Raw genomic sequence first — 12,066 nt, 5'->3', positions numbered from 1 at the left:
TAATTCAGCTGTTTGGCCCCAATTTAGCTTCATGCTTGGACAGTGATGCCAGGGCCAGAGCTGTGGGTCTTCTGCTCGGGCAGGGTGAGGCTGGCCTGGAACGGGCAGGCAGAGGGAGTGTGAAGCCCAGGTTTATTCCAGATTTGGAAAATGCTTTCCTTTGCTTAGAGTTAACAGCATCCTCTTCATCTTAGGCCTTGGATGGGGAACTGAAGGATCTGTCAGCGCCTGTGAATCAAGAGCTGGAAGCTGCGGAAGGGATTGTGGCCAGCTCTCCTCAGGAGATCTCGGAGCAATTATTGAGGGTTTTGGAGAAAGACGCCAAGAACCTTTGGAAGTCTTTTGACTCTGTCAATGACATCCTGACATCTTGGCCGCTAAACCTTCACACTGCAATAGAAGCAGAAAAGGTATTGCCTTCTTTAAGGGCCAAACACATTCCTGGTGGGAACAATTTATCAAACAGGGGATAGTTTTGGCACTCAAACTCTCCAGAAAAAGGCTGGGTGAAAGTGAAAGATGATGTGCTTTTTCCCCCCCCCCCACGTGACGCAGAGCAGTTGATCTGGGAAATTTCTACACACGTACATGCATCACCGTTGGCAGACGGTGTTGGCAGGAGGGCAGAGGTCAAGCCCTAGGCCTCTTAGTTGTGGAGTGCCTCAGGGTTCGGTGCTCTCGCCCCTCCTGTTCAACATCTATATGAAGCCGCTGGGAGAGATCATCCGTAGCTTCGGGGTGAAATATCATCAATATGCTGATGATACCCAGCTATTCATCTCCACCCCGAACCAACCCAGTGATGCCCTCGATGTGATGTCCCGTTGCCTGGAAGCGGTACAGATTTGGATGGGAGAAAACAGGCTTCGACTCAACCCGGCCAAGACTGAGTGGCTGTACATACCGTCATCTCGTTTAGTCCAAGAGGTTCCATCTCTGACTATAGGAGGAGAGATGTTACCTCCCATTGATAGAGCACGCAATCTGGGCATCCTCCTAGATTCACGACTCAGTTTTGAAGATCATATTGGAGTTGTGGCTAGGGGGGCATTTGCACAGATTTGTCTTATATACCAATTGCGCCCCTTTTTGGACCGAGATGCCCTACGTACAGTCACCCACGCACTCGTCACCTCCCGTATTGATTACTGTAATGCTCTCTACATGGGGCTGCCCTTGAAGACCACCCGGAGGCTTCAGCTGGTGCAGAATGCAGCTGCACGGGTTGTGATGGGAGCACCCCGATACTCCCATATTACACCCCTCCTGCGTGAGCTGCATTGGCTACCAGTTGCCCTCCGGGTGAGATTTAAGGTGCTGGTACTTACCTTTAAAGCCCTACATGGCTTAGGTCTGGGATACTTGCAGGACCATCTGCTGCCGGGAACAAATTCCCATCGTCCAGTACGCTCACACAGAGAGGGCCTCCTCAGGGTACCGTCAGCTAGGCAATGTCGGCTGGCGACCCCCAGGGGGAGGGCCTTCTCTGTGGGAGCGCCAACCCTATGGAATCAGCTCCCCCCTGAGCTTCGGATGGCCCAAAACCTCCAATCCTTTCGCCGCGGCCTCAAAACACTCCTTTTCCACCAGGCTGACCTGGACTGACAGGCATTTTAATTATATTTATATTTGGAATTTTTAATTTATTTTTTAATTCTTTAATTTTAATTTATTGCACAGATGATTTCAATTTTATTTTTATCTTGATTTCTGTACTTATTATATGTTTTGTTGTTAGCCGCCCTGAGTCCTTCGGGAGATAGGGCGGGATATAAATCCCATCAATAAATAAATAAATAAATAAATTAAGGAGCTCTTTTGGTTGGAAGAGAGGAGCTTTATTTTGAAATGGAAAAAAGATGGCTGACTGTAAAGACTCCCATTTAGTTTCATTTCAGAATTGTCCCATATCTTGCAAGGGTGACTATTTTTGGTGCCTTTTGTTAATCTTGCTTTGCTTTTGTATTCATATAATGGTGTTAATTCTCTAGTCTCTTTTTGCTCTAAGGCTAAAATCCGAATCCGGCATGGCGAACTCCATGGCAGATTGCAAGGGTTGCTAAAGTGGGTGACAGACACCACCCAGCAACTCAATGGCCTTGAATCCCACGCTGTGACTGAGGCCAGCGGCTGGACCCCCTACCTTCAGAGATACAAGGTAGCCATAGCAACAGCCATGTTAAGGTTGTCTGTAAAAGAACAATGCAGTTTTGGGGATGGGGTGGAATAGGTGGAGGTGACATTTCATTAACTGTGCTGTCTTCATCTCTTGAGACCTCGCCACCGTCATTCATTCTCCTGTTAGCTGTTTGAGCTTGCAAAATATCACAAGATGCGGAAGGCAGCTTTTTGAACTCAGCTGCATGGCTCTTCCAGCACTGCACGTAACAGGCCTTGACCTCCCAGCTGCCCCTGGAGGATCTGATGGGAGATGCTTTCCAGGGCAAGGTCACAGGCCCTTGGCTGCTGGCATCTAATAGCCAGAATTGCCTTTCTGATTCTTGAAATTACTCTTTCTTTCCAGGCAAAAAGCTGTGGGTTTTTTTGTGCCAGTTTCCTTGTTCTCCCCCACAAAACCTGGACTCATCCAGGTCTGTCCTCTCCCTTGGATGAACCTCTTCCCCCTCCTGGCAACTGGAGCTTTTGGCCTGTCATTGGGAGGGGTGAGGGATGGATGAATGCTGGCTAGCTATTTATCATCCATGTGTTTAAATTTATAAATAGTGCTTTGGGCCAGGACCCATTATAATACTGTAGGCAGTGACTTGTTTGGGTTGTAACCATCCATAGTGATGAATTCCACAGGCTCTTGATATGGGAATTAAGAACAAATTTCCTTTCTAGAGTATGATCATGGGTGCTGGATTTGTTCCCTTCCTCCCATGAGAGAGACATTTACGGTAGGACTTTCATGAAAAGAGGGAGTCTCCGGCTTCAGCCAAACACTGTTGGGCATGGCTTACTTCCCTGAACGGTGAAAAGAGCACAAAAGCAATGCAGCAAGTTGTGGCTTAGTTTCCTTTAGAGAAAAGAGAGCAGCACTGGATCCCATTTTATTAAGGACTGTTGATTCTTTTTCTTTCTCTTGGTGGCAGGGAAAGGATTGAAAGTTGTAAGGTTAGCTTTTAATTAGCTACAACCGAAATGTGGTTTGAATACAGGACTGTGCCATTAAAACATTTAGTCTTATGACACATGGCAGGAACATCGTCTCCCGTGCATTTGCAGATGTGGTGGTGCTCTAAAAGAGGAATGGCTAATTCATGATATATGTATCCTAATCGATGTAATTGAGCTGTCACTGGAAGACCCTGCCCTGTGGTATGCACCACCTTGATGATTTCAGAGGAAAGAAACTCTTGGAATCTAACAGACCAGGGATATTGGTTTGTTGCTGGCCAGGGAAAGAACACAATGGAAGCTGACTTTCAGAGCAAAAAGTAATCCAATGAACTGTACCTAAGATGATGCTCTAATGTGGTTTCTTCCAGTTGAGTAATTTCTGCCCAGCCTCTGAATAATTGGCCTTGCTAACGGTTTCTCTTTCTTTTCTCTTCATATGGCCAGGAACTGGCAAAGCCCCTCCCAGAGACTAAGACTCACCTTGATGAGATGGCCTTGAATATCCAGTTCTTCCTTTCGCAGCACGGGCAAGACTTGAATACTGAGCAAAGTGGGCAGTTGCTGAGGCTGCTGAATGACCTGCAGAGGTCTTTTCGGGAGTTGTCCAAGAGAGTGACCACCCGCACTGAAGTCCTGCAGGTCTGTCCCCAACCAACAGAGCTGATGGAGGAGATGACGGGGTGGACCGACCTCTTCTGGGCTGCCTTGTCCATGACAGGGAGCAGTGTGGTTGTGGTGGTGTGTGCATGTGTGGCTCTTCCTCTAGACGGAGCAGTGGTGCTCCTGCTGGGCTTTGCAAAACCTTTAGGCTGGTCTCATCCAGGACACGGAACAAGTGGAGAACAAAAAGGACTTCTTCTCCTGGCTTTGTTGATCAAGAAGGGCTGATGGATAGAACTGTCTTGGGCAAGGAAGACAAGCAGAATGTCTGGAGGGCCGGGAGGAGAGACAGCAGGCAAGGGAGGTCACAACAGAGAGAGTGTGACCCCAAGATTAGCCGTAGTCTGTGAAAAATGCAAATGCATGAGGGCAAGAGTCATCTTTTGGGCTGTCACTCAAATGTGCTGGGATTTGTACATAATGTACATAAGCATGAGCTCCTCTAATTTATTACATATGAAAAAAATTACACATGAAACAATCCTTAGAGGTAGCCAACCTAGATTAGGTGTCCCCAAACCTTTCAAGTTGATGGGCACATTATGGATTTTGAGAGCAGGTCATTGGAGAAGACTTCTTCCAATTAAAGTATTGGATTTTGCTCCAAATGCACGTCTTTGAGTTTTCTCTGCTGAAAATCAAATTGCATTTTATGCACTGAAATAATTTAAAAGTTAGTGCACCAAAATTCACTAAATGATTGTAATGCAATTATTGCTTAGATAAGGTAAAGGTAAAGTTTATCCTGCACATGTGTGCTAGTCGTTTCCGACTCTAGAGGCCGGTGCTCATCTCCGTTTCAAAGCCGAAGAGCCAGCGCTTGTCCGAGGACGTCTCCGGGGTCATGTGGCCGGCATGTCTAGATGCCAAAGGTGCACGGAACACTGTTACCTTCCCATTCTAGTGGTCCCTATTGTTCTACTTGCATTTTTACGTGCTTTCGAACTGCTAGGTTGGCAGAAGCTGGGACAAGTAACAGGCGCTCACTCTGTTACACGGCACTCGGGATTCAACCCGCCAAACTGCCAACCTTCTGATTGACAAGCTCAGCGTCCTAACCCACTGAGCCACCGCGTCCCTATTGCTTAGATGCACATCTCCAAATAAACTAGAAAATACTTTATTGAAATGTCTGTAAATATTTAAAATTAACTCAGCAATGTGCCTGTTTTTGTACAATATTGCTTCTGTTTTAGGAAAATATGGAAATAATTATTTTTTTCTTTTAAAGGAGGCATGCATCCTCAGAGGTTTTCTGAAAATTTTAATTCCAAACCTCAAATTGCGTAACTTTATTAATGATTCTCTATAAAAAAATATAGCAGCACAAAATATTCTGCCAACATCCCTGTTTCGATGGGGGCACAAGTGACTGGGTTCCTCTCCTTGCTAGAGAGAAGCAGGGATAGGGATAGTTTTTAAATTAATTGTGGTGTTGTGTGTGTGTGCATACATGCATGCAGGGGATGTGGGGGGAGGGAGGATTTCATTCCCAGTCTGAGGGAGAAGGTAACTTTTGCAAAGACTGCGGTTGGAGATGGAGGAGGGAACCTGTCCCTGCTCAGATGCAGCGGCCCAGATCAAAATCTCTTTTCAGCTCTAATTTTGCCCCCAGCCGAACTTCTGGGTTTCAGCCCAGCCTCCTCGGACCCTGACACCTTCTCCTTGGGCTGCCCACCTTCCTCCACGCTTCTGGACACAATTCGGTGTCTGCTGCTCACCCCCCTCCCGTCTGCCCACCTCCCCTGTTCAGGGAAGGGGTGTTTTGTTTAACACTGCGCTGTTCTGCCTCTTGTCTCTCTGTGTGTATTAACCGATGTGCTTTGCCTTTTCAGATTGAATGTATCCCATCCCTAATGCAGAAGATCTCCTTATGCTGCCGAAGAGCACTTTTGAGGAGAGCTTCTCTTACTCCCTTTCTCAAACTGCTTTTGTCATTTGGCTTAAGACTGACAGAGAAAGCAGGACGAGGATCAGCAGGGGCCAAGCGTTGAGAGAAGGATGGTCCAGGGTCACACATCATGCTCAATCACCTTAAAGTTACTCTGTGCCCAGAGCAGCCTCCCCCAACCCAGCGTCCTCCAAGGGTGCTCGACCTCAACTCCCACAATCTCCAGCTTGCCTGGAGGGTCTGAATTGAAGTCCAACACCACTGGAAACCACTTGTTGGGGAAGGCTGGCCAAAAGACGTTTGTGTGGAATCTCTCTCTGTCTTGCTCTCCTTCACCCAGCCAAACACTCTGGGCCTGTCTCAGGAATGACCTCTCGTAGGTCACTGTGGTCCTGCAAAGGCATTCTACGTGGCCTTTTTTCTTCTCAAGACTGCAAACAAAAATTGACTTAGGTATTTTCTTAGGCTGGTGACAAACATCTGAATGCCTTTGTCTATTTCTTCCCTCCCACATCATGAGTTGAGTCCTATTGTAAAATTGACATGGAAGGGGAAAGGTGCAGGTGAGCAAGAGAGAGTAAGAGACAGATAATGCATCTTGTCCTCCAGAAACTTCTGTTTGTCTGTTTTACATTTTCTCTGACTTTGTTTTTTATTTGTTTGATAAGCCTTAAAAAACTCTTTCATTTTTAAAAACTCCCTCTTGCCATGTAGACACTGCAAGAACAACAAGCCATACGAGACCACAAGCTGCAGGAGATGTGCACCTGGATGGATCAGGCAGAGGCCCGTCTGCAGGGTTCCCAAGCAGCCACAGCAGGGGCTTCGGGAGAAGACCTCTCTGTCCTGGAACACAGCCAGAGAGATGTGACCGTAAGCACGAGGCCTCCAGGAAGACCTTAGGGTGAAAGGCAGAACCTTTTCTCGGTGCCTGGGGGCTTGATGCGAGAGCTTCCCTCTCCCATCGTGCCCTCCGTGAGGGAACCGTCAAGACTTTAAGCGGTGTTTCTCAACCGTGGCAAATGTAAGATGGGTGAACTTCATCTCCCAGAGCTCCCCAGCCAGCAGTTAAAGTCCACCCATGTTGAAAAACACTGTTTTAGAGGGCAAAGAAGATGACCTCAGGGGAGGGATGCGGGAGCCATTCTGCGGGAGCCATTCTCCTGCGGCTGGCCTTCCGCTTCGCCCCCCCCCCGTCGCGGGGTTACGGGACCGACCAGGTGGTTCCGTCCCAGGCGCCTAATGGACCCTGAACGGTTCCAGGAGGCGCTTGGATCTGTGCCTGCCATCTTCGCTCACAGCTCGGTCGATGCCTTAGTGGAAACCTGGGAAAGGGCGGCCGAGGAGGCACTCGACCACGTTGTTCCCATGCAGCCCCTGACCTGGCACAGATCCCGGCGGGCACCATGGTTCTTCGTGGAGCTCCGGGAGATGAAGCGTCGGAGACGGAGCCTAGAGAGCTGTTAGAGGTCCAGCCAGTCTGAGTCTGATTGATTGCGATTAAGAACCTTCACGAGGTCTTATCTCGCAGCGATGGAGGCAGCGAAGTCTAATTACTTCGCTGCCCTCATCGCGTCCGCAGATAATCGCCCGGCTGCCCTGTTTGGTGTGACTCGCTCCCTCCTGAATCAGGAGGTGAGGGAGGAGCCCCTGCAGGGTCGTGCCGAGGAATTTAGTCAATATCTGGCAGATAAAATCGCTCAGATTCGGGCCGGCCTGGACTCCGACTGGGCAGAGTCTGGCGATGGGGAATCGAGCGGTCTTGGAAACATTACTTGGGAAGAATTCGATCCTGTGACTCTGGAAGAAGTGGACAGGATCATGGGGAAGCTGAGTTCCACCACTTGTTTATTGGACCCGTGCCCCTCCTGGCTGGTTTATGCAGCTCGGGAGGAGACACGAGGCTGGCTCCAGGCAGTAATAACTGCTTCTTTGAGAGAGGGTAGCTTCCCCGCCTCCTTGAAGGAGGCGGTGGTGAGGCCCCTCCTCAAGAAGCCTGCCCTGCACCCGGCCATTTTGAACAACTATCGTCCGGTCTCCAACCTTTGCTTTTTAGCGAAGGTTGTTGAGAGTGTGGTGGCTCATCAGCTTCCTCTGTTCCTGGAGGAAGCGGATTATCTGGACCCCTACCAATCGGGCTTTAGGCCCAGGTACAGCACAGAGATGGCATTGATCGCACTGGTGAATGATCTCTGGCGGGCTTGGCACAGGGGTTGCTCCTCTGTCCTAGTCCTATTAGACCTCTCAGCGGCTTTTGATACCATCGACCATGGTATCTTACTGCGGCGCCTCAGGGTGGCACTGTTTTACAGTGGTTCTCCTCCTACCTCCTGGGTCGTTCGCAGTCGGTGTTGGCAGGGGGACAGAGGTCGACCTCGAGGCCTCTCGTTTGTGGAGTCCCTGAGGGATCGGTCCTCTCGCCCCTCCTGTTCAACATCTATATGAAGACGCTGGGTGAGATCATTCATGGTTTTGGGGTGGGGTATCATCAGTACGCTGATGGTACCCAGCTTTTTATTTCCACCCCAGATCAACCCAGTGATGCCTTCTCCGTGATGTCCCGTTGCCTGGAGGCGGTGAGGGTCTGGATGGGGAGTAACAGGCTTCGTCTAAATCCCGACAAGACCGAGTGGCTGTGTATACCGGCATCTCAGGTTGTCCATTCTATTCCATCTTTATCTATAGGGGGTGAGGTGTTACCCCCCATAGATAGGGCTCGCAACTTGGGTGTCCTTGATTCACAGCTCAGTTTTGAAGATCATATAGGAGCTGTGGCCAGGGGGGCTTTTGCCCAGGTTCGCCTGGTGTGCCAGTTGCAGCCCTACTTGGACCGAGATGCCCTACGCACAGTCACTCATGCGCTCGTGACCTCTCGGATAGACTACTGCAACGCTCTCTACATGGGGCTGCCCTTGAATACCACTCGGAGGCTCCAGCTGGTGCAGAATGTGGCCGCCTGAGTTGTGATGGGGGTTTCCCGATACTCCCATGTAACACCTCTGCTCCGCGAGCTGCATTGGCTTCCAGTTGTCTTCCGGGTGAGATTCAAGGTGCTGGTGATGACCTATAAAGCCCTAAATGGCTTGGGTCCGGGTTATTTACGGGAGTACCTTCCCATCATCCTGTGCGCTCCCACAGAGAGGGCCTCCTCAGGGTGCCGTCGGTCAGGGAATGTCGACCGGCGGCCCCCAAGGGGAGAGCATTCTCTGTGGGCGCGCCTGCCCTCTGGAATCAGCTCCCTGTTGAGCTCCGGATGGCTCCCGACCTTCGCTCCTTCCGCCGCGACCTGAAGACTTGGCTATTTGAACTTGCCGGCCTGAACTGAGGGACTGGGATTTTAGATCTTAAATTTTAAAAATTTTAAATTTTAGAATGTGTTTTATTGTTTAGGGCTATTGGTTTAATTTCATTTTAATTTTTGTATATTATGTGTTGTTTATAGTGTTTAATTGCCCTGTACACCGCCCCGAGTCCCTTGGGAGAGGGGCGGTATATAAATCCAAATAATAAATAAATAAAAGGGGCTGAAGGATTTTTCAAGCCCAGAATTACAAGATAATATTTGGAAGTGGCTCAGGCAGCTGCCTCCCTGATGCACAAGGGGGAGGAGAAGCAGATGCAGCTCAGTCAGACCCGCAAGATTTGCTTGTTGTAGCCAATCTCAATAGCCCAGCTGGGAAGTTGATTTTCTGGTCTAGTCTGCCTGGTGGGTTGAATAAATGAAATCAAAATGTAAAAGTAATGGTAAATTTTGATAAATTTTTAACGGGCGACTCAAGAAATCTTTTTTTGACTGAATCTATTGAAAAAGATGATTGGAAGAGAGTTACAATGCCAGCCTTGAAAGTCAGTTCCTAGAGCTTTGCAGAAGGGTTTGCTTATTGTTATCCAGGACTTGCGTTGGAGCCTGCACAGCCGGACCGCTTCCTTTGCGAGTGTCTTGAAGGCAACAGAGGACTTTCTGGAGGAGAACAGAGTCAAACTGCCCCCTGGAGAGCTGGAATCCCTGCAAGAAAAGCTCCATCAGGCTCAGGGACAGTATCTGTCTCTGCAGGAAAGGGTGGAGGCCGCCCAGAAGGAGCTTGAAAGTGCTGTGAGCTCTGTAATGCAACAACAGACAGAAAAGGTAGGACAGTGCTACAGGCTGGGTAATTTTAACTCTTTTATTGCTGGATGATCCCCTGTTGGATTCTGCACTGAGTAGGAGTTTGGACTAGATGGCCTCTCCTCCATCTCTACATCTGATTCGGTCACCACATTTTAGGAGGAGATGCAATTATATAACTATATGTAAGTTGATTGTTGCAGAGTCTGTCAAAACTGCTATGGAAGGTTCCCAAGGAAGTAATTCCTGTCTTATCCTTGCTGCCCAGCCTGTCCAAAGCAGACTGCTCCAGATGCAACAGTTTATTCATATCCCAGGAATTTTGCTACTTTGTCTCCTCTCAAAAATTTGTTCCCAGGTTAGAGTGATCAAAGACTTTGAAGAAAACCAGAGTAAGATTGAATCCCTTCTACACTGGGTGGCAACAGTGAAGAGGTCTAGAGGGCTCCCGGAAGATAAATTGTGGCCAATGGGAAAAGATGGTGGAAGACATGGAGGTGGAGAAGTCCAAGATGCTCCTGATGGCCATTGGTTGGAAATTGTTGAAGAGAATCTTGATTTGCACTACACAAGTTTGAAGGTTGGTGCATCTATTCACTGAGTAACATCCTGGCTTGGCTATGAATCCATTTCTGTCGTTTCATTTTTAGTCACTGTCTCCCAGATTCAGTTGCCTAGTCTGTGTTGATTTTCGACGCCTTGGCTCTAATTCTAACCTTGAATGCATCCTAGCCCTTTTCTGGAAACCAAATGTAAATCTTTAGGTTGTGTGTGAGTCCCAGAATTGGACATTCTGTCCCAGAGGACGCTCAAAGCACACCTCTTTATCCATATCCACTAAAGAAGTTTAACTGGCCTGGAGGTTTCTCTGAGAATAATGAATCAGTTGCAGCATTAGCATCACGTATACTCAAGGCGGAGAAGCAGGGTTGCGTCTCACCCATTTCATAGTGGCCATCCTTGGCTTTCAGTTCATTCTTTAACACAGGTCAAAGTGTTGCAGTTGTCTGGATTAGTAGATAGTTTGGGGCATGGTTTCTCCAACGCCAGATCATCTATTTACTGAGGTGATTGTGAGGTTTGCCTCCAAGTGTCCCTCCTGACCCTTTCCATCAGTGAGATTGATTGGCATCCACTGTTTGTATCACACTCCACTATGATGCATTCCATGTTGTTTGGAAGCAGCCATGGAAGGATTCCTGTGTATGTGTATATAATAAGCATACAACTAGAACAATCTTGGACTCTCTCTGTTGGGAAGAAATGAGTCAAACCTGGGACAACTATAAGAACAGAGATTTCTCTTCCTGGCCTGCAGGGTCTGGCTTTGATTTTGCCATTGGTAGTTTGGTTTTGATATACTTTTGATATAGCTTTTATGTTTTCTTTCCAGGTCCACCACCAAGAGTTCCTTTCTCACCAGCAAGATGTCATTCTAGCCACACAGTCAGCCCAGGCTTTCCTGGACAAACAAAGCCACAACCTTACACTGGAAGAGAAGCAGAATCTGCAAAGAAGGCTAGAAGAGCTGAAGGACCAGTATGCTGCTTCCTTGTCTCAGACAGAGGGGCAGCTCAAACAAGCACAGACGCTCCGGGATGAGCTGCAGAAGTTTTTGCGGGACCACCAAGAGTTTGCAACCTGGCTGGAACAGGCTGAGCAAGACTTGGAGAAGATGTATGCAGGAGATGGCAGCCTTGAGTCCCTTCAGCCTGTGCTCCTCCAGCAGAGCAGCTTCTCTGAAGATGTGATTTCCCACAAAGGAGATTTACGTTTTGTCACGATGTCAGGGCAGAAAGTGTTGGATGCTGAGAAGGCTGTCATTGCTGCAAGTGGAGGGGAGCCATGCAGTGAGATATTAGCCACCAGCACATTAGTGAAGAGCAAACTGGAAGGCGCCAACAGGAGATATGGCACCCTCCACTCTAAGGTACAAGAAACCTTTAAAAGGAAAGGGTTATTCTATCTGAGCAGCCCATTGTATCTGCTCCCCAGTTCCTTTTCATTTCTTCTATGACATCCTCAAAGCCAGGGTAGTTGTTAGAATGTGGTTGTAGAAAAGTATTTGCCTCCTGCCAGATTGTCTGAATTTTTGCATATGCCAGTGAGGAAATGCAACTGTCCCCCCATTCAGTCTAATTAAAAGGATAACTGGGGCCAGTTTGTTTCATTAAAGAATCATGCTACTTTGGGCCAAACCCATCTTATAAAACAAACTTCACCACAGTGAAATTTTCACTACACGGATTTGAGAGGCATGACATGCTCGGTCACATAATTGTGTCAG

The 12,066-nt window shown here is 48.3% G+C and overlaps 1 protein-coding gene across 1 annotated transcript in view; it reads left to right on the top strand.

The window, feature by feature from the left end:
• The window catches only part of MACF1 (microtubule actin crosslinking factor 1), a 296,242-nt gene that overhangs the window by 164,611 nt on the left and 119,565 nt on the right, over positions 1-12,066 (top strand). The window contains exons 37-43 of the mRNA XM_081335334.1: positions 195-410; positions 2,009-2,158; positions 3,568-3,762; positions 6,389-6,547; positions 9,567-9,800; positions 10,138-10,359; positions 11,173-11,709. Coding sequence (XP_081191460.1) covers positions 195-410; positions 2,009-2,158; positions 3,568-3,762; positions 6,389-6,547; positions 9,567-9,800; positions 10,138-10,359; positions 11,173-11,709 — 1,713 coding nt within the window. The remainder of the gene's footprint in view (positions 1-194; positions 411-2,008; positions 2,159-3,567; positions 3,763-6,388; positions 6,548-9,566; positions 9,801-10,137; positions 10,360-11,172; positions 11,710-12,066) is intronic.

Source organism: Vipera berus, assembly GCF_964194415.1.
Source record: "Vipera berus genome assembly, chromosome: 9".
NCBI lineage: Eukaryota > Metazoa > Chordata > Lepidosauria > Squamata > Viperidae > Vipera > Vipera berus.
This window is presented reverse-complemented; position numbering and strand designations above follow the sequence as displayed.